Here is a 23,518-nt window from a genome sequence, read left to right as displayed (position 1 = left end):
GAGTGTCACCCTGAGTTAATCAACTGAGTTACAAGGGGTAGTGGTTAAAATCTTGCCCTCGAAATGGGACAACAGAAAAAAAAATTACTTCATTAACAGCTACCAGCGCTGCTCTGTAGGCGACCCTGCCAGTCTGCAGTGACAGCAGAGGAGGGTAAAGTTCAGCTCCTCACTGCTGGGCTTTAGTTACATTTAGGGAATCATATGACTTCAAAGAGGGGGGGCAATTATTTATTATCACCCACCCATAATTCATTGGTGATACGAAGCTGAAATCAGATATTCACCAGCTTCTTGTTTGAATTATTCATGGTGCAGCAGTTACATTCTGGTGCTTCAGGCATCAATACTGCTGGACTATTTAAGGTGGAACGAGAAAGTTAGCTAGCTAGCTACCGAGACATTAACATGCTATTAGTGATTTTTTTTTTATGCTTGTTACGAAGAAAATGACCATAATACATTGAAAGGACAGTGTCCTACATTGTCACAGGTAGCCTGCTGAGTTTACCTCTCTTACCCTGCATTCACGCTGGCAGCGAGAGGTGATCCATTTGCAGTGAAAGCTGGCGATTTCTGGCAACAGGAGGCAGGGTGAAGGTTGGCGACGCAAAGTGGGCATTGAGCAGCGTAGTACGCGCTTTATCTCCACCACTGTGAAACAGTACCATTTTTGGTTCCTAGATAATTGTTCCTACTACGGGTTGAATAATGGCGGCGGTGCACCGTTGCAAATAAACAGTAATCGCAAAGACCAAATATTGTTTTCCTCACACACTGACTGCACAGACACGGGGATTACATAAAAATAAGCACACAAGCGATTTCTCACCAGGATTTTTAATTTTAGCAGGATTGCATCTGATTTGTGCTTGGCGCCAGTGAAACCATGGCAACCAACGGTCCACTGGAGTTTAGAAACACCCAAAGGCGATGAGTGATCAGCGATTTTGGGTGACGAGGCGAAAAGTTGCTGCCGGTGTGAAGGCAGGGTTAGTCTAGAAAGGCCAAGATGTGATACAGTGCGAAACAGACTAAGGCTTAAACTGCAGACAGATGTGTTATTAAGTTTTGGTTGGCAGATTTGTGGTAAATGCAATGCTGTATCTTGCCAGAGGAGATGTGAACACTTGGGCAGCAAAGGAGAGAGTTTACATGCAAATGTAGTTCATTCGATATCTTACAGAAATGCTGTTAACCACTGTTGTCGGAACAAAACCTCGTATCTCAAATGGTAACTTTACAGGAGAAGGAAAAAACCTACTTTACTTTTAATGTAAGTCAATGGAACCAGACATTTTTTCCAAGTCATTTTGGGTCATTTCTTTTGGTCCATTCATCATGAAATGTACACACAATGTAAAGAGCAACAGGCATTTTCAAATTATATCAAAAACTGAAAAATAGTTGTAGAATAGTTATTAAAGAATAATCAACGCTCAGTTTAAATTCATTCTGATGTTCCGACGTATCCTAACATGACATTATTATTATTTTTTTTTTATTACTCTGTTGTGATATAAATAAGCATTTAAAATTCAGGCAAAATAACTCCGCCATTCTAGTAGTCATTTATCCTTTAGTCTTGAACATTAGAAAAGTGGAGCTCAGTCCGCTGCAGTAAACCATATATGGACTGCATTTCCCATGAGTCTGTGCACAGGGATGTAAAGACATGACAGAAAATATGGAAAACCAACTTCTAAGACTGAACTTTGAAGGTGTGGGAAAATATTCCTGCGAATGTCCATGAAAAACTGAAAATGAGTCTCCTAACAAGAGTGAAAGCTATAATAAACATGTTTCCTGATTCTGAAAAAATTAATAACTTGTACTTAAAGGCAGTTTTGACTGGAAATTAAATGAATGGTGCGCTCTAACTTTTGCACAGTACAGTAGTTGTCTGGTTTTGTTTGAATATTTGGCTAATACAAGCGTGTGTTTGCATCAGGGCTGCAGTTGAGGAGACCTACTCCAAATCCATGAGCAAACTGGCCAAGATGGCCAGCAATGGAAGCCCGCTTGGGTAAGTGACATCCCCATCTTCATCTTCATCAATCACACAGTTGACTGGAGCTTGTAATGCTCAGAAGCGGAAGGGTAACTCCACCCATGTTCCAAACTTTCTGCATGAATTAAATGCTAAAAGTCATTCAGAACAGTTTGGTGCGAAATGGTTTGCTCTAGAGAAACAGACTCAGAATTGTTCAAAGTGGTGGTGGTAGGAACCAGACGTCTGAAGAGTTTAACCCTTGTGTGGTGTTCAGGTCTGTGGGACCCATTTTCAGAAAAAATGATGATTTATTATTATTTCAACCTCAGATTCTTGGTCTTTGCTCATTTTCTGTGAAGAACATATAAAATAACCCATTTTCAGTGTCTTCACTCTGTTCACCCCCCACACATTTATATTACACATGTGGTGTTGGGTGAACCTGCGGGGAATAAAAGTGTGGAGGTGCTGTGTCCTTCACTCTGTTCTCCTCCTACATGGCCTGCTGTTAGTGTGTGTGTGTGTGTGTGTGTGTGTGTGTGTGTCTGCGTGTGTATGTGTTTGTAAATGTTTGTGTGTGAGAGGGTGGACAGCATGGACAGGCTGCTGACTGGCTACAGCTGCTAAAGGAGAACCCTACGCTGGACACTTGTGATGTTTTAAACATCTGGTATTTTTACATAAATTGTTATGACTGTATTGATTTAAAAACTATAATGCGGTGGGTGCACCAGACCACTGAGTAACAAACACATCAACACCACACAAGGGTTAATGCTTCTAAAAGGTACATCATAGGAAGCTATTGCCTGAAGTGGTAATGAATAACCTGCCTGATGCCTGAGACGTTGTGTTATGATAGTTCTGAGATAAGATTTTGGCTTTATGCTTATATTTTAACATCCATTTATGGTGGAGGGTTACATGTTGGGCATTCTAAGGCAGTTTCCAAAGAAAACCTTGACTTTCCAGATTCACCACTATTTTACTTTCATCAACTTTACATATAAACACTCAGACACATGTAGGTTCCCTGGTGGTTTCGGACAGTAAAAAAAGTGGCTATATTTGTAGTCATGGTGACCCCTGGTTCCTATCACCACCACTGTAAAGAAATCTGAGTCACTTATTTTCTCTACAATGAACCATTTCACAGCAAACCACTCTGAATGACTTTGTTTACATCTTCAGTTGTTCACAGTGGTGGTGATAGGAACCAGACGTCTGAAGAGTTTAATGCCTCTATAAAAGGTACATCATAGGAAGCTATTACATGAAATGGTTATGAATATGCAGCCTGATGCCTGAGACAGTGTTTTGATAGTTTTGACATAAGATTTTGGCTTTATACGTCCATTTATGGTGGAGGGGTACATGCAGGGCGTTCTAAGGCAAAATAGTCCCCAAAGAAAACCTATTTCACCCTTTCGCTATTCTTTTACCACCATTATTGTTGTATATGAAAACTCAGAAGACACGTCTAGGTTCACTATTGGTTTTAGATGGCAAATAAAATGTCTGTATTTGTGTTGTAGACATTGTGACCCCTGGTTCCCATCACCGCCACTGTAAAGACATCTGAGTTTCTCTACAGTGAACCATTTCACACCAAACCAGTCTGAATGACTTTGTTTACATCTCAAAGGCTGAATCATGCAGAAATATTGGTAGAATTCTCTTGCCTGCCAGTGTGGACAGTACGTGTTTGTGGAGGAAGTGGACCGTTCTCGGTACAGCACAGCGACTGCCTCAGGAAGTGTCTGTGCATGGATGTGTGATTGGTTGAAAGGTCATGACTGCGGTCTGTTCTTCCTCTCTTCATGTTATCTGCATTCTGAACTTCCTGTTTGCTCCATATTGCTGTATGCATGCATGCACGGTGCACGCTCAGTGTAGGTCGAATCTGAAGTCTGAACTGCTTTATGGGGAAGCGTTGATAATAAACCTTCACACTTCCATTTATTTTCTGTTCTAAACACGTTCAGCACACTATAAAAAGTCAACAGGGCTGCAGTAGAAACACTAGCATAAGAATAAATACACATAAATAAACAATTTATGTGTATTTATTGTGGTTGTGTGTGTCAGTGAGTATAGAAGTCCATTATTTAAAGTTACCGTCCAGTGCCGAGTGTATCTAATCAGTCCTTCATTGATTACGTCAAGCTAGGCTGCAGCTGAGAAGGGTGGGTCCTCGGTAGCTCTGTCCTATGAATGCTCCTCCTTTGTATTACCTAATGTGGTACCATTCTAGAGTGAGACGACCCTCAGTTTATACATGGTTTAAAATTACTTTATTACTGGTTATTAATTGGGTCATAAACATCTTACAATCATTAATAAGCACTTAGAGACAGCACGACCTGTTTGCCGAATAGTGGACCCTCATTCATCTAGACTGTTTAAGCTGGTTACTGGTCTTACTATGTCAGCTTCATCACATATTCATATTCAGCTATAGCAGAGCACTGTTGGCCTTTTTATTATAGCTGTTTAATAATGTGAAACGGAGCGGTCAACCCAGACTGCTTTGCCGTGTGGTCGGAAAGATTTAGCGCTAAATTTGGTGTATATATTTTTTTTCTTTCTTTTCTGCATCTCTCTCTCTCTCCGTCTCTCTTTGTCTCTCTCTCTCTTTTTCTCTCTCTCTTTCTCTTTGTCTCTCTCTCTCTCTGTACTTCTTTCTCGCTATCTCTACCTGTCTCTGTTTCTATCTTTCTCTTTCTCTCCCTCTCTCTCTATCACTGATCTCTCTCTCACTCATTCTCTGTTCTCCTCCTTTTCTGTTCTGTGTCTCTCTCTCCATCTCTCTCTATTTCTATCTCTCTCTCTCTCTGTACTTCTTTCTCGCTCTCTGCCTATCTCTATTTCTATCTCTATCTCTCTGTCTCTCTCTCTCCCTCTCTCTCTCTGTACTTCTTCACACTATCTCTACCTATCTGTTTCTCTCTCTCTCTCTCTCTCTCTCTCTCTCTCTCTCTCTCTCTCTCTCTCTGCTACTGATCTCTCTCTCACTCATTCTCTGATCTCCTCCTTTTCTGTTCTGTCTCTCTCTCCGTCTCTCTCTGTCTCCCCCCTCTCTCTTTCTCTCTCTCTCTCTCTCTCTCTCTCTCTCTCTCTCTCTCTCTCTGTGTACTTCTTTCTCTCTCTCTCTTCCTATCTCTATTTCTATCTCTATCTCTCTATCTCTCTCTTTCTCTCTCTCTCTCTCTGTGTCTCTGTGTGTACTTCTTTCTCTCTATCTCTTCCTATCTCTATTTCTATCTCTATCTCTCTCTCTCTCTCTCGCGCTCTCTCTCTCTCTCTCTCTCTCTCTCTCTCTCTCTCTCTCTCTCTCTCCCTCTCCCTCTCTCTCTCTCTCTCTCTCTCTCTCTCTCTCTCTGTGTACTTCTTTCTCTCTATCTCTACCTATCTCTATTTCTATCTCTTTCTCTCTCTCTCTCTCTCTCTCTCTCTCTCCCTCCAGCACATTTGCTCCCATGTGGGATGTGTTCCGGGTGTCTTCTGATAAGTTGGCTCTGTGCCACCTCGAGCTGATGAGGAAGATGAATGACCTCATCCGTGACATCAACAAGTACGGCGACGAACAGGTCAAAGTTCACCGAAAGGTACGGTCACAACTCTGTACTGTACTAATTTGCCCACCTGCGTCTGCTCATAGGCGTCCAGCCATGTGGCTCTTCATGTGTTCAGAAGACGTTTGGGGTGATTTTCCCAAATATAAATCAAGATTTAATTACACTGTACAATGTATTTTTTTAACGGTCTCTTCTAATGACTGAATTCAGCTGCTTTAAAGTGAAGCTGCTGCTGACACAGGTGTTCAGTTGTGCACACACAGCTTGTATCTTCATAGAAGTTTTGACTAATAAACTGGGGCATTACTGCAGTAATAGAGGAATATTAATACCCGTCTACAAACTTTTGGATAAACAGGATATTAATGATGTGCTACAATTGATGCAAGCTGGAGGCCAATGAACATAATTACTCTTGCGTAATGTTAATTGCTGCTTTCATTATCTATTAGCCACGTTAGGGTTTTTGGTCAAGATTTATCGCTAAGTAAAGGTAATTTGGTCCAGAGCTAGATTTCATCTGTTTACAGGAAAAGCAGTCTTGGGGCATTTTCTCAATCAGGTTTTCTGAAGCATTTTTATTTTGCTGTTTTGCTACCCCCCTACGCCCCCCCCCCTCCTTTTTCAAACTGAAAATGAGTGTGTAGGCTGTGGGCTGGACTCCAGCATTGCATAGTCTCTGTATGTAATGCTTTGTCACATTTGTAAGTACTAAATATCCTGCGAAAGAGAGCTGAGTGGCCCTTTTTGTTGGTTCTTACATGCATTTGTTTATTATTAGTACCTCTGAATTATGCACCATAATGCCCCAGAGTCTGCAATGCATTATAACATAGAGACCATATGGCATTATATGTGTGTGCCAGCATATGTGTGACCTTTTTTTGGTTCTCAAAATTACATGCAAATATTTAATAGAAATAGTTATGCCTTTAAGCGTTATAAGGGAAAAGAAAACTATTTAGCTTCTACAATTTTCTACAATTAAATCACGAAAAAATGAAAAGCTGCTTCACGAGAAACTTCAGCTTCACGTACCAAACCTGAAGTAGGAAACCTGGGTGTGATCTTGGACTCTGAGCTCTGTTTTATCCCGCATGTAAACACAGTCACTAAAGTAGCTTTTATCATTTAAGAAGTATCACTAAAGGCTTTTCTCTCTCAGAGCGACACAGAGGAACTTGTTCATGCATTTGTTACAAGCGGAGTTGATCACTGTAATGATCTTTTAACTGGACTTCATAAGAAAACAGTACATCCTTTACAACTCGTACGAACTGCATCAGGATCCCAACAACAACAGAACAGACAGAGATCAGATCAGTCCTGTTTTGAAAGAGCTGCACTGACTGCCTGTATCATTCAGGATAGATGTTAAAGTTCTGCTACTTGTTCTTAAGGCTCTAAATGATCTTAAAGCACCGCTTACATCACAGAGTGTCTGTCTGTTTATGATCTTAGATCTGCAGATAGTGACCTTCGGCAAACACCTTCTGTAAAATGCAGAAAACATGGAGAGACTCGTTCAGTTATTCTACAGCTTCTAAACTGTGGAGCTCGATTCACCTTTTATTAGACAGTCAAGCTCAGTGCTCACTTTTAAGAAGCACCTAAAAACGTTTCTCTTGAACTTAGTGTTGAACTGAAACTCGTAAAACTACGTCTCGTGATATTGGAATCAAGACCTCACAACTTTAATAAAATAGAGTACTTTTTATTAAGCAGAAATGCTTAAGGTTGTTCTGTAAACTTATTTGACGCATTGTGGGTTCATTATAAAGTCTGGTGACGGCTGGCAGGAAGGACCTTCTGTACTCTCTGCTCCATCGTGGCTGGATTAGTCTGGAGCTAAACAAATACATAATACATTATATATGTGTGTGTGTGTGTGTCTGTGTTTCTCAGACAAAGGAGGAGGTGATGGGCACTCTGGAGGCTGTCCAAGCTCTGCAGGTGCAGAACGGACAGTTACAAAAGGCCAGAGAGGGCTACCACACAAAGTGTACGGACCTGGAACGTCTACGAAAGGAAGGAGCCCCCCAGAAGGAGCTGGAGAAGGTGTGTGTGTGTGTGTGTGTGTGTGTGTGTGTGTGTGTTGAAGATGGAATATACATATCGTAGCTGTCGGGATAAAACCTTGTATCTCCATTTTGGTCATTTTTCATTTCTTGGCATAATTTGAGAGAGCCAGTGGCCCTTTATGTTGTTTCAAAATTTCATGATGAACAGACCAACAGAAGTGATCCAAAAGAAATATTCTCCATCAACTTACATTAAAAGGTTAAGAACTTTTTCCTTGTCCTGTAAAGTTACCTTTTTGGAGATACGAGGTTTTGTTCCGACAGCAGCGATATATTGGGTCGAATGTGTATGTATGTAAGGGTGTGGTGTCCACGTGCAACCTGTGGATAGTTATAAGCACAACATACTATAAACAGCACTAATTCTGTTTTCATTGTGACGATTATATTTGTTTCCTATTTTTCATGGCCTGATCAGGCTGAGCTGAAGTCTAAGAAGGCAGCAGAGTCGTTTGCAGCATCAATAGAGAAGTTTAACCGAGCTGGAGGAGATTTTGAGCAGAAGATGAGTGAGTCTGCACAGGTATGTGTTCTCTGGGATTTACTGAGATTTACTCTGGGATTCATCTGTTTCAGGTGACTATTCAGCTCCCAGTGATGGTAAAAACTAATTTGCGGCTAGTTTCAAATCAGTGGTTCATTTATTAATTCATTTCATGTAAATCATAGTAAGACACTAGTGTTCCCACACATTTGCTGTTTGTTTGTGTTTTTTTATACATATATATATATAAAAATGAGACTCTTCCCCCAGTTTTGTCATATCCAATTCCACCCATATCCAATCACACGATACCACCAGCGCTATGAGGGGCTTCCTGTGAAGCGCCACTGCATTTTTTTCTAACTGCCGCTCACGTAACATCATTGGACAGCCGTATGCGCTCAGAGAAAGGCGCCAACCGCCAGGTCTGTTACGTCAGCTAAGAGATGTCTGCGCTGACTAACATCGCGCTGAGTGTTGAGGGAAGACGGGGGGCCATCCTACCCACCCAGAGGGCGAGACCAATGCTCTTGGACTCCTGGCCACGGATGGCTGTAGCATCACCAGGGATCGAACTCACGATCTCCTGATGATACGGCCAACACTTAGATGGTTGCGCCACTCGGGAGCCCCTTATAAATGAACCCCATAAATTTGAGAGATGTTGGGTGATGTCATGTCTCACATTAATACCACATTTATTGTGTCCAGCGTAGATCAGATTGTTCTAGAAATGTGGCTGTTGAGCTGAGCTGGTTGAACACACTCTCTGCTGTGGTCAGATATCATGCCGGTATAAAAAAGCAGCCTCTGTGGTACAGCGTACATTGCAGTGCATCCTCACAACACAGTGTCAGGTTTCAGAGATCAGTTAAAACAGCTGTAAGTCCCAGGAAAAAAAAAACAAAAATAAAATTATGTCTCAGCTTCTGTGTCTGCTTCAGAGTTAGGGTCTGTCTCAACAATACTGGAAAAAAGAATCTTATGTTATTATGATTGCTATTTTTATGCTCTATAAAGAACATTGTAAGCATGCATGTTATGCAAAATATAGAGCACAAAGCTAAAGTGGAGATTTTCTAACTAAATGATGGTGGCATTTAAAAACCATAGGTTTATTCGACTTAAACCTCCGGAACTCAATATCTGACAAAGTTTTAAAATCCAATTTCTGCCAGAAAATAAAAGCTATAAGAAATCTAACACCTGCTGCCATGGCTTGTTTACATTGCCAGTGCTGCGTCAGTGTCTCTGAAACACCCACACAGTCCTCCTGATTCAGTGAGTATTCATTTTCACTAATGTTCATGAGGCCAGAAGGTCCAATGACAGAGTAAAAACATTAAAAAAAAAAAAATCCAGATACGGACAAGATAAAAAAAAAAAAAGTTCTTCTAAACTGACCATTTCCAGAGACTCTTCTAAAACTCTGTTTTTGATGGCCTCTCTTGTCTACTTTACAGTTATGAGCGGCTTGTTTTTTAAAGATAGTCTTAGCAGGCTGGCCTCAACTGATAGGTGTTAGAAATGGCTACCTTTCCTCGCCAATTCAGCTGTATCAGTGGGTCCTGGGTGTAATGTGGTCTTTGCAAGTGCTAGAACACACTATTAATCATCAGAGCATGATTAAGACTCCTGTTCTGTGGAAGACCGCAGGGAGAAGATTGACTTGCCAAAAACAAGCAGGAACATACAGCCATACTGCACCCTTACTGCACCCCTACTACTGTCCATAATGCACAATGATGTACTAGAATTCATAATGCATCTCAATCTACTTCAGTCTGTATTGCATTTTAATGCACCAGAATTCATAATGCATCATAATGCACCATAGTCTGTAATGCATTCAAACTGCACAGTCCTCAGTGTCTTATACTGGAGTCCATAATACAATTCTAAAAAGAATAGTTCTGGGCCTAAAATCTGATTGGCTGAGCCACGTTCATAACCGTTGTAAAATCCACAAGATACGCACATCTATGACCGCCTCACAATCACTGAATTGAGTATCACTGCGCCACGGCACGAAAAAACCCTTGTGCTGTTAATGGATTCATGTTTGACTCTCATGCTGCTGTCATGGACCACCGAGTCTACTGATGAAGTAAAACCTGTGTTTTTGTTTAAACTGAGGGGCAACTTGTGTTCTTAACTAGAACTAGGCTGGTCAGCTAGCTAACAGGCTAAAAGAGCCAACAGCCTAAACAGCTCCATCATTAATATCACAGGCTTGAATTAAAGTAGTTACAGTTTGATTAACTGTTAAACGGCAGTATAAACGTCTAAAAATGTTTTACACGCTTTGAATGTTCGTGTTTCAGTCAGAAGTGGTGTCAAATCCAGGCTGAATCCCAAACGGCTTCGTACTCCCTGAATAGTGTTCTAGCTATGAAGGTTTAGAAATTCTAGCCTCTACAGCCAAACAGTGCATCATTTATCGAGTGTGGATGAGTCTGAGTCCCAAATGACTGTTTCTCAGCTATATTTTGCACTGTTGGGCTGCAGGATCCAGTATTTAAATCCCTACGTAGTGCACTATGTAGGGAGCAGGGAGCCATTTGAGATTCAGCCCCAGCACGAGAAGAGGGGCGCTGCTGGATTGGTGCTAAATAAGACTCTCAGTGGAAATTTGGTGACTAAAAAAGTCCTTAGAAAGCGAAAGTTTTTGCATTAAACAGTGTTGTGTTATCACATGTTCACAGTTGTACTGAACAATCTCACTCAGTGGTCCATGGTTGTTTAGCAACGATACCGTACTCTAAAGGAGCTACATTTTTTGGAGGAATACTTGTTGATGTTGATTATTATTAATAATAATAAATTATTTTCTGAAACATTGTGTATTTTATCATATTGTATGTTGGCTGCCATTTAATATAAAAGCAATAAGCCATATGGGACTATGCGCTACTGCAGTTGTATCACAGGGAAGGGATAAAATGACAGTAACGCACAGCCTCCCGTGGCTCATTGCTTTAATAATGCATCAGAGTTCCTAGTGCATTATAATGCGTAAGGCGTCATGATCCATATTGATCTGTAATGCTGCGTAATGAACTAGGGTTCGAAATCTTGAAGTCAGGATGAAGTCACAGAATTAAAAATGCTTAGACAGATATTGCTGTGGGCCAATGAGATGAAAACCTGCGGGAGGTTTTTCACAAACCTGGAATTGCCAGTAAACTGGATAGTGTAAACCAGTGTAAACGGAGAAATGTACAGGTTCCCTTTTAAAAAGCATAAAAGATATTCCTGCTTTTAACTAAAGCTTTTTCGCTGCCATTAAACTGGTGTGACATCAAATTACTGTGATGTTTTATCGTTAGTGAAACTTTCTGTGTAGAGATCAGAGCTGCAATTGATGATTCATTTCATCTCAGTTATAAGCCTTTGGGTTCTGCCCTTCATTAGAGCTGCTCCAGCTGTGCAATGTTGCCATGACTACGAGCACCAGGGATTTTAACCATATTTATGCGATGAAATGATTATGACCTTTTGAGGGTCGTCCTTTTGCACAACAAAGCAGTGTCTTTTCAGTAATACACCGATGCTGCACGTACATCCTTTTTAAAAGCAGTTATTAGTTTAATGCTGTTTTAATTCTGTTTATAGACCAGCAGATGGCTTTACCTTTATTTGAGGTCAGTGTTTGACCCTTTTAATTTGTTTCTATCTTAGGGTTAGGGTTAGGCTCTCCAACAGGTACCCAGTTTAAACAAACGCAACATTCAGAAAATTAAACTTCAATAGTAGTCTCAAACCCTGCACACTAAAACGTGATACCACATTAAACATATAATGGCACTAAGGTTTTTAATGTCATTGATGCGTTTTCCTAGTTTGACTCATCACATCATCCGTAATTCCCACACTTACACTCACATGTTGTTGTGACTCCGTGACTGTAGTCTTTCTATTCAAATAAGCTTTTAAATGGAAAGTTCCTGATAAAACCGATGGCTAACTTGATAAAACCAAAGTTATTTCCAGTCTTTACTACCAAGCCGTAAATTTGTTTATTGCTGAAGAACCTCAAGTGTGAAGTGTCCTGCATTAACAAATGAACAGCAAACAAAAAAAGTAATAAAATGAAAAGCACTGCTTCCCTCAAGAGCCTCCACTGGAACAAGAATCCACAAGCTGTATGAATGAGAGCGAGAGGCTGCAGTCATGAAGTTGAACCATTGACTGTATATATAATATACAGCCTTGATTCCAAAAAAGTCGGGACGCTGTGCAAAATGTAAATGAAAACAGAATGGAATGATGTGTAAAGCGTGTAAATCCTATATTTAATTGAAAATACTACAAAGACAACATATCAGATGTGAAAACTGAGGAATTTTATTGTTTTTTTGAAAAATATGTGCCCATTTTGAATTTGATACCAACAACACGTTTCAAAAAAGTTGGCACGGGGGCCTGTTTACCACTGTGTTTCATCAGCTCTTCTTTTAACAGCACTCTGTAAGCTTTGGGAACTGAGGAGACACTGCTGTAGTTTAGACAGTGAATTTTTTTTCCATTCTTGCTTGTTGCAGGTTTTCAGGGTTTCAGGGTCTCCTTTATCGCTTTTGTTTCAGAATTTTTTTAATCATTACACAACTATACCACTCTTTTGTTGCCTCTGTTCCAACTTTTTTGAATCATGTTGCTGGTATCAAAATTAAAACAGGCATATATTTTACAAAAAAACAGTGCAATTTCTCAGTTTTAACATTTGGTATGTTGTCTTTGTACTGTTTTCGATTAAATACAGAGTGTAAATTACTTGCACATCATTATTAAATTTTTTTTTAATTATTTACTTTTTGCACAGCATCCCAACTTTTTTGGAAATGGGAACATGCAGCCACTGTTGCTCTCACTGGATGTCGGTTTGTCCCCTCACATAGTTAGAACAAAATGCACTGCTATTTAAATGAAAAAAAGATTTTGTAGGGTCAAATTTTAGACTGTAAGACAAATTTGTAATGTAGTAAGACAAACTACACAAACTATTGCGTTAATTGAAATTAGTAGTGTTAATCATTTTCCAGCACTAAAATATCTACTTTTTTATGTATGTAGCATCTCTTTAAAGCAAGTTTACGAAGTATTTCACAGAATTATTAGAACAGGTAACTGGAGACACAAACATAACGAAGGATAAAAACAACTGAAATAAAACCCCAAACATTTGGTGAAGTATAAAGTGGGGAAAAATGGAATAAACCTAGATTCTGATGTAACATCAATAATCAGTGATTGCTTTAAACCTGTTTTATGGAGGGTCCTTTCTTAGCGCTCTCATCTCCCTCTATGCAGAAGTTCCAGGACATTGAAGAGGCTCACTTACGGCAGATGAAGCAGCTGATCAAAGGCTACTCACACTCTATCGAGGACACACACGTGCAGGTGGGACAGGTAAGAGCCCTGCATCAGCGCACACCTCTCACGTCAGAGCTTTTCTGATGCTTTCAAAAGTTTTGGAGATTTATGTCGACTCAGGTTGGACTTAATACATTGTCCTGGTTGAATTTGATCTCTGTATCTTCTTTACTGCAGTAATTTAGATGCATGGTTCTCCATTCGTTTTACTTTAGGTAGTTACTTGAATGTAATCGCATACTTAATTGCTTTGTGTGCTGCATAGTTATTTAGTAGTATATTCCATTGGTCCTCAGATTTGGCCTGTTAGTGTTTTTCTACGCGTGTGTTGAGCTGCCCAGTTAGTTTGTGTTAGCGGCGCTTTGCAAAATAGGAAGGAAGGCCTTCACACTCCCAGCTTGATAGCATCGCGTGATAGAAGAAGACCTAGCTAGTGGCTGGCGTCTAACTTTATTTGGATAGTCCACCATAGAGCCCTATAGATTATCTACAGATGTTCAAATTGTTAACAAACTATCTGTTGAAACTCAGTTGATTCTAAACAGTGGTGGGGTTGGGGTTAGGATTTGGACCAGGGTTAAGGTTAGGACCAAGGTGAGGGTTGGGTTTAGGATTTGGGTTGAGGTTAAGGTTAGGATTAGAGTTAAAGAAGATTGTGGTCAATTTAGTAGATATTTAGTTGAATGTAACTTCAAAGTGAATTAAGTATCTACAAAGCATCTAAAGTGTCAGTAAAATATCTTCTAAACGGGACGTGTGCAGCATAGCGAAAGCCCTGTTTTACAACTACTGAGAATTGGCGTTATAAGACTGCAGGTCACATAGCAACGACTCGCATTCATAAGCACTGCAGTTGATTCCTGGTAAGTTAAATCTGCAACGAGAGACTGTCAATCGCAAAAGATGAAGTCGCTTCTCTTTCGAATTTTCCTGTTCCACCTTAAATGGTGCCGTATTTACATTCGGCGCCTCAGTCAGAATTTAAGGTGGAATTGGAAAATTCGAAAAAAAGAAGCTGGAGAATGAGAAGCGACTTCAGCCTTGGAAAACAGTTGAACAGTGAAAGACATTTTACAAGAAACTGATCTACTTTAGAGGAAAAGTTTTCTGGTGGAGACGGGAGGAAAGCGGCTATAGCTAAAGCTTAAAGCTTAAGTCCACGCTTTTGTTTATATTTTTAACCTAACTTATACTAGAACATTCGCACATACTGAGACATACTGGACATTAACTGTTGTGGCTTAACATTTGTGTTGTGACTCCTGACCTAACCTGGCTTTAATGCAGAGGGAGCCGGTCAGATTTCTCGCTCATCCAGTAGTGTTTTTGTTATGTGCCGCCACAGACTGTCCGGGCGCTGCACTTACCCACTTCCAAGTTCCGCCTTTTGCGTTCCGTCAACGTTACGTTCTAAATTAAATATTTAGAAAATCGTTTTTTGACGTTTGTGAATCGATTCAGAATCGTTCACGTCCGCATCGTGATGCATCTAAGAATCTATTTTTTCCCGCACCCCTAGTACACACTATGATATTGTAGCTTATGGATAAATCATTATGATTGACTACAACCCGTATTTGATTAGAGCTCCCATGAGTACTTGGTCTTGGACGAAATATCAGAATAGAGACTTCAGTGAGCTCCAGTGCGAGTGAGAAATAATCATTATAAAACTACAATATCCTCTTATTTAAATACAGACAATACAATGCCTGCAGCTCATAAAACTGGTCAAGCTGCTTAAGCTAAATTTGCCTCTGTCTCCTTCCCCCTTCTCCTCCCAGGTTCATGAGGAATTCAAGCAGAACGTGGAGAACATTGGCATTGGGAGCTTAATTCAGAAGTTCACAGAGCAGAAGGGCACGGGCAAAGACCGGCCAGGTACTGTGGACCCGTCTACTGACAGCTAGATGTGTACACAAGTCCAAAATATTAAAACATTAGTGGTTGGTGAATTCATCTACTTTAATATGCACCAGTTGCTGACGCAGGTGTCCAGTTTTACACACCGCTTGTTTAATCCCCATAGAAAAGCGTTGCCAATAAAATGGGTCTAGAGGGGGTATAAAGACCCCCAGCATTGGGCTGTGGAGTAGTGGAACTGATGGAGCTCCATCCAGTACTTTTAGGATGAGCTGGAGTGATCCAGAGCTGATCATCCAGCATCAGTACCTGACCTCACTAATGCTCAATCAAATCCTCACAGCAATGTTCCAATATCAAGTGTAAAGCCTTTCCAGAAGGCTAGAAGCTGTTACAGCAGCGAAGGAAGGAAAATTCCATGATTTCTTAAGAAAAGCTGGTTTAATGTAGTAAAAATGCTTTTAAATAGTATATTTGGTTTGTAAATAATGAAAAATCTAGTTATGATTAATCAGCACCTTGTTTGCGTGTCACTGACTGACATAAGAAAACCTGCATTTTGTGCCACTCAGAAATGCCAGCCGCTCTTTAGATTGTGATATTATTTCATGATGAATTAATTAAGAATCTTTAAAAAAAGCAAACTTAAAACCAGGTTTTATGTTATAAAGATTACCTTTTCATATAATTACTGTTTTCCTATAATTACTGTCTTTCTTATGACAGAATCTTTTTCAAGAAATGAGGTCACAGATGTCTTATTTTTGAAGAAAACTGGCACTGCCACATAAATATATGTGCAAAAATATGCCTTTGGTGTTCATTTTTGTAAAGGGTCTGACGTGTGTGCCTGTGCATGTTTACCAGGTCCTGTGGGATTTGAGGAATACCTGTCTTCTCAGTTGCCTGACAATAACAAGAAAAGCCGCGCTAAAGCCTTCAGAATACCCGGCCTGGGCAAGAGGGACAAAGAACCGGACTCCACGTGAGTCTCTCACTCACCCACATGCCTAGTCACTCGAACTGCGAGCCAAACCAGCGCTGCTTTATTATGCGGTGTTTGTGTGCTGTTGTCTGTCCAGGGTGTTGTAAATAACCGTTGTTGTTGTTGTTGTTTTTGTAGGGATTCTGCACTGACGGATGCACCAGTAAGTCTTAAACCCACACATGTTTTCATGCATCTGTTTCTATATATTGCCTCTGCCTAATTTTACGTAGTGAATTCAGCTTCATTAAGGTGCACCCGTTGCTGACACTGGAGTTCAGATGCACACAAAGCTTGTATAATAGAACATCATTGCCAATAGAATGGGACACGCTTGAGCTGCATGGAGGTCACCATGCAGACTAAGCGTCAGCAAGAGAGTTATAAAGCCCCCCATCATTGGGCATTGAGCAGTGGAACCGCATTGTCTGTAACGGTGGAGCCTCATCCATTACATTTAGGAGGAGCTGGAGTGACATTTGTGATCCAGAACTGATCATCCATTATCAGTAGCTGACCTCACTAATGCTCTACTGGCTCAATGCTGTCAAATCCTCACAGCAATGTTCCAACATTTAGTCTGAAGCCTTCCCAGGCTTTATATATGAATGTTTACAACAAAACATTCTGAACTTTGAATGAAAGTTAATGGAACAAGATTACTCTGAGTATTTTTGGAGCTCCATTTGTTGTGAAATGTTCACACAGTATAAAGGGCAGCTGGTATTTTCAAACGTCAAAAATGAAAAACATTTGAAAAAGGTTTTGTTCAGACAGCAAAATGCATAAGTAGCTATATGTAATACTATATTCCACGTGTGTAAGTACACATATTGATGAACTGTAGTATCATGCTTCAAAACAAATGCTATGAAATGAATAACTTACATACAAAGCTTCAAAGGTTTTTTGCCTTCTCCAGTATAGTTACTAGTTTGGAGGTTAAAGCTTTAATGTCACAGTTGTATTATATATGTGTATATGTCATAACAATGGGTCCCATTTGTAGTATGGATTTTGTAAATATCTATATGTAGTAATAATAATATTACATACAATACAATAATAATCACACACACACACACACATATATATATATATATGTATATGTATATATATAGATATATATATATATATATATATATAGCTGTCCAAAGAAAAACATCTTCATTTTCTCAGCTGTCATCTATTTTGTGTGAAAATTTCATGATAAAAATATTAATAGAATTGCTTCGGAATTGCTTGGAATAAATTCTTTTTACATTAATTTACATTAAAAGTTAAGAAGGTTTCTTTGAATAGTGATGATATGTAAATACTTGCCCCATATGTAGGTATGTATGGGTTGGTTTCTGGGACGGGGATTAAGCCTAGTCCTTGGCTACATTTCACTGGAAAATTCGGGAATGTTATGTTCTCCAAGACTACGCTTAATCCCAGACTGTGAAACTGACCCTGTGTATAATAAGTCTAAGCCTAGCACACACATACACACACGTTCACCACGTCTTCCCCTCACTCCACGCACATTTTCATCCCGTCATCATTACAGCGACAAACGCAGCGTGTGTGTGTGTGAGCGACGCTCCTCGCTGTGTCGGGTTACTCCAGCAGGCTATATTTAAGTCTTCTCTCAGTGTGATGATCTGCTGGCTGTCACAGGGCCCTTTTTAACACACTCGTGTCATTAGCAGACATCAGGGTTACTGTAAACACACACACGTTTCTGTAATCAGGGTCTCTCAGACTCTAGCACTACCACTCCACAGTGCTGTTCCCCTGCTGTTTGTTTTAGTCTCAGCCATAGCAACGATGTAGAACGTAGATCTAGACCTATAAAGTTGTCCTCATTTTACTGACCGTGGAGAGAAAACTCTAAATACAGCTTCATTACGTCTCCCTTTCTAATGGTTCTGTTTTTGTGTTTGTGTTTAGAATTCACCCCTGGAGGTGGACGATGAGGGATTTGTGATCCGTGCTGATGTCAATCAAAATGATATCCTTAACACTCTCTCTCTCTCTGTCTGTCTGTCTCTCTCTCATGGAGTGATTTTAATCCAGTATGAATCTGCAGTGTGTAGTTTTACAGTCTGACAGTAATAATTGTGGAGCGATTTTAATCCAGTATGAATCTGCAGTGTGTGTAGTTTTACAGTCTGACGGTAATAATTGTGGAGTGATTTTAATCCAGTATGAATCTGCAGTGTGTAGTTTTACAGTCTAACGGTAATAATTGTGGAGTGATTTTAATCCAGTATGAATCTGCAGTGTGTAGTTTTACAGTCTGATGGTAATAATTGTGGAGTGATTTTAATCCAGTATGAATCTGCAGTGTGTAGTTTTACAGTCTAACGGTAATAATTGTGGAGTGATTTTAATCCAGTATGAATCTGCAGTGTGTAGTTTTACAGTCTGATGGTAATAATTGTGGAGTGATTTTAATCCAGTATGAATCTGCAGTGTGTAGTTTTACAGTCTGATGGTAATAATTGTGGAGTGATTTTAATCCAGTATGAATCTGCAGTGTGTGTAGTTTTACAGTCTGACAGTAATAATTGTGCAGAGATTTTAATCCAGTATGAATCTGCAGTGTGTAGTTTTACAGTCTAACGGTAATAATTGTGGAGTGATTTTAATCCAGTATGAATCTGCAGTGTGTGTAGTTTTACAGTCTGACAGTAATAATTGTGCAGAGATTTTAATCCAGTATGAATCTGCAGTGTGTAGTTTTACAGTCTGACGGTAATAATTGTGGAGTGATTTTAATCCAGTATGAATCTGCAGTGTGTGTAGTTTTTACAGTCTGATGGTAATAACTGTGGAGTGATTTTAATCCAGTATGAATCTGCAGTGTGTGTAGTTTTACATCAACATGAACATCTGGACTCTTGCCTTTTAATTCGGGCTGTTTGGGGGAATTTGGTGAAATTGTAGAGATTTTTTCCTTCAACCAACTGATGAGTAAAATTACTGTTTCTAATGTATCTCCAGATGCTTAAGAAAAGAATCAGAGTTTTGGGAACCTTATAATGAGCTGTAATGTTTATTATTATTATTATTATTACTATGACACACATAGAAACAGACTGAAAACAATATAATCCTGCCTGACTTAATTTGTGCATGTGTTATGTTGGTAAACGGCTTTCTTTTAGCGGTGATAAAAAGTGAGTCAGCAAAAACTGATTCCAGCAGGGCCGGAGAAGAGGGTGTGAATTAGTTTATTTGTTTGTTTTTTGTGTTCTGCCCTTTAGGTCTCTTTTCATAAACCTATAAAAGTACACAATAGAACAGAACAATAAAATGGTTTTGGATGCTGACATAGCCTTTACTGCCACACACACACACACACACACACACACACACACACACACTCATAAATCATGCATAACCACACACACACACACACCACCCAACTGTGTTGGTACAGCAACAGCAGGAAGCAGGCTGTGTTAAAGGTTAGCTGGAGGATGTTGGATTTTAAACAGCTTTGTTCTCTCATACCTTATCTCACTAACACGATCACAATCACTGACGCTCCAGCACTCTGGGAGGAGCTGCACACTCACTTTAACTATTTAAAACAGTTTAAACACTTAAATGAGCTTTTAATTGATCCATTTTTGATAGGCCGAGTGTTTCTGTTTGAAACGTCACTCAGGCCTTAATAAGGAGGTAAACGCTGCACACCTCTGCGTGTGCAGACGTCAGTAAACCTGTACCATCCTTAACCGGTCCTCTCCGGTTTACGCTGTGCGGAGGAGAAGGAGACCAATTTTTACTCCAGTGACTCGGACTTTGATGACGAGGAGCCGAAGAAGTTCCACATTCAGATCCGCCCCGTGGCCAGCAGTAACCGTAGCAACTCAGCAGCCAATGAGCTGGAGCTGAAGGCCACCGTGGGGGCGCTGACCCTACCGCCCAACCAAGGGGTAAGGGAGGGGGTGGAGCCTAACAAAGTTTTTTAAGCCATTACAAATGTGCCTATAGCTCTTTGTAACTTGACTTCAGCACCACATAATACTCTCATAATGAAATAATAATTCTTTGGTCACTTATAAACATGTAATAACACAAGTGTCACTGTTCATTTTTGTGCCTTTTAAATGGATATGACATGTATATAATGTTATAATTGTAAACATTTAAAATGCCTTTACTGAGCGCTTTAAGTAAAGTGATTGATAATTTGTTATTCTTGGTTATAAATACAAGGTACTATGAACAAGGGGTGGACAATATGACGGTGTATTACCGTTATTGTGATAAATTATGTCACAAGATGCTTTTCTGAGCATATCTTGGATATTATCAGTACAGTACTACAGAAAACGAACTACATTGCGTTACAGTGTGAGCATAATTAGGAGCATAATTAAGTCTGTTTAACTGGATTTTTATGCAGCGCAGTTTATAAAATATTGAATAAACATCATTGTAGCTGTGGGTTACTGTCTTGAAGTGTTGTGGCCTAATATTTTTTGCCCTCCCCACTATGAACTTTATGAAAAAACACAGTTGATTTGTACAGTAAGAACATTTGTTTTGAATGTTTGTTTGTTCTATAGAGTCCAAATATGAGCAGAATACAGAAGTGACACTTAACCTTGCAAGGCAGGAAGCTTTTGCAGCTGATTCTGCGATAATACAATATAGACAGCACATTATAGAGCAGAGTGCACCCTGACAGACACACTGACAGACTCGTTTAACATTCAAATGTGAATAACATAAAGTACAGTCATTTTACTTGAAGCAGTCAGTGATGGCATCGAAAAACATTCAGAGCGCTTTTGTAACTGTTAAATACTTTAAGTGCTCAATAATTAATGTACAGGTCATTATCGGATTGAAGGCATTATAAGGAATAGTGACACTTGTGTTATAACGTGTTTATAAGGCATCAAAAAATGAATAATAGGACATTATTACAGGCTTATGGGGAATTATTTGCGTTTATATGTACGCTTACAATAGCGTTACCAAATTACAAAGAGTTATAAGCACATTTTTACTGTTTCTCAGTACAGTCTTAATAGGCCTGTAGTTTACATTTATTTGTTTGTTTATTGATTTATTTATTTAAGTTGTATGCCACAATTTGAAATAATATGCATCCTTTTTAACAGCTAGAATCTGCATTTTTAAAAACTTGATATAATTGATATAATTCACCAAGTTATTAAGAATCTCACCTTTGCATCTAACAGCACCCCTTAAAGGGGAATCCCACTGATTTCTCTATTATTTCTGATGTAGATAGTCATTTAGAGTGATTTGATATGAAACGGTTCATTGTAGAGACGCTTACAGAGGTGGTGATAGGAACCAGGGGTCCTGATGTTGACAATTATTACTATATATTACTACGACTATTACTATTATATACTATTCAGACCTGTGTTTTATATATAATCTTGATAATGGTAAAATAGTAGTACATGTAAAAGTATATTTTCTTTGGGTGTTGTGTTTCCTCATGCCCTGAATTTGGCTTACAACGACCTTTCCACTGTGAATGTATATAAAGCATATGTTTCACGTCTAAACTTTGTCTCAGAAACAGTGTCTTAGGCTTCAGGCAGTGTATTCACAACCAGTTCACATTAGAACTGTCTGTAATGAAGGCATTAATCTCTTCAGGCGTCTGGTTCCTATCACCACCACTGTGAACAGTTTCTACTCAGTAAGTTTCTCTAGAACAGACCATTTTGCACTAAACCACTCTGAATGACATTTTCAGACTGGAAAGGTGGAATTCCCCTTTACGCCTGGCACAGTCACTGTGAAGCAGGGCTTCTTGTGGCTGATGCTTCAGTTCCTTGTGTCGGGTGCTTTGTTGTGGTTTACGTGCGTTGTCTAATGTGCAAGTCTAATGTTTTGAATGCTGGAAAAATGAGGCTGGCGGTTCTGACTGTGCTCTCCTCTTTCCTCTCTTCTGAAGGTGTCAATGAAGAGGCATCTGTCCAGTAAGTTCAGCTCTCCTGTGTCTGTCTGTTCCTCTCACACAGCGAGGGCTGTGTTAGCGTCGACTGTGCTAGAAAGGAGAGTTTGTGTGGATTTTCTCACCTCTCCTCTCTCTCTGTCTGTCTCAGGGAATTCCAGTACAGCATGCCGGTCTGAGGGGGAGGGAGATGGCGCCCCCCACAGGGGTAAGCAGGCACTGTCAGCCATGAGCTAGTTCTGTCCACACATCCTGATTGGTTAAGGAGGGCTCTATATCTGATAAGAACACGTTTATCCTCGCAATCTTTGATCAGTGCACTGATAACCGGTGGTGTTTTCTCCGTGTAAATATGTTACACATCCTCTACAGAGAACCAATTCACAATTACTGTTTATTAGCTGAATTTAACATATTTGAAAAAAGTCAAACGTAAAATGTGGCCTGAGCAAAAGTTTTATTTTATGTTTAGTTTTAAATTTTTTCTGACACGTTAAAGCAAATAAATAGAAATTGTGCCCTGAAATAAGCAGGATGTTCTCTGTAGAGGATGTGTTAACTTCTTTTCACTTAAAATCAACAAAATGTTACTTGACTGGGGGTGCTCAAACTTTTGCATACCACTGTATTTGGTACAATGTTCAGAGCTTCTTTTCTTTACTTTGCTTTACACAGAAAATCAATAAAACATGTAATTTCATCAAACTTTTGCATACGACTTATTAAAGCACCACCTGAATGCAGTTTGTTGCTTGTTTGCATGGTTAAATGGTTCTTCCCTATAATGGGAAACCTGCTGTGTTAAAGAACGTTATAAAGACTGGTTCTGTGTAACACCGAAAGAGGTTCTACTGTTGCTACGAGTAAGAACCTTTTGTTGGTATTATATAGAATTCATTATTTTAAGAGTGCAGCCTTCCGATTAGCCCCAACTGCTGTGGCCATTAGCAATGAACACCAACAACCAGCATGTAATATTTGCTTGTTTAATACTTTTATTTTATTATGAACTTAAATTGAGAGACCCACTCATTGCAACTTTAACATTTTGGTCCTAATCGTCTTCACTGTGATGCTGTTATTATTAAATAAATAAAGGATGTTCCTACCTGTGTAACTAATTTAGCCTGATTAGTTGAACAGGTCAGGTTGACCCTCAGACTGTAACCTTACCTCATCAATAGCTAACTGAAGCAGTTATTGAAGAAGATAATGAG

General features: G+C 39.6%; 1 protein-coding gene across 1 annotated transcript in view; it reads left to right on the top strand.

Annotated features, from left to right (window-relative positions):
* Nucleotides 1-23,518, top strand: part of fcho1 (FCH and mu domain containing endocytic adaptor 1) — a 108,675-nt gene that overhangs the window by 64,596 nt on the left and 20,561 nt on the right. Inside the window, 12 exon segments of the mRNA XM_036579536.1 lie at nt 1,952-2,026; nt 5,460-5,601; nt 7,477-7,629; nt 8,071-8,175; nt 13,447-13,545; nt 15,294-15,390; nt 16,240-16,357; nt 16,496-16,520; nt 18,293-18,353; nt 20,108-20,289; nt 22,302-22,326; nt 22,453-22,509. Coding sequence (XP_036435429.1) covers nt 1,952-2,026; nt 5,460-5,601; nt 7,477-7,629; nt 8,071-8,175; nt 13,447-13,545; nt 15,294-15,390; nt 16,240-16,357; nt 16,496-16,520; nt 18,293-18,353; nt 20,108-20,289; nt 22,302-22,326; nt 22,453-22,509 — 1,139 coding nt within the window.

This window comes from Colossoma macropomum, unplaced genomic scaffold (genome assembly GCF_904425465.1).
Source record: "Colossoma macropomum unplaced genomic scaffold, Colossoma_macropomum, whole genome shotgun sequence".
In the NCBI taxonomy this organism is placed as follows: domain Eukaryota; kingdom Metazoa; phylum Chordata; class Actinopteri; order Characiformes; family Serrasalmidae; genus Colossoma; species Colossoma macropomum.
This window is presented reverse-complemented; position numbering and strand designations above follow the sequence as displayed.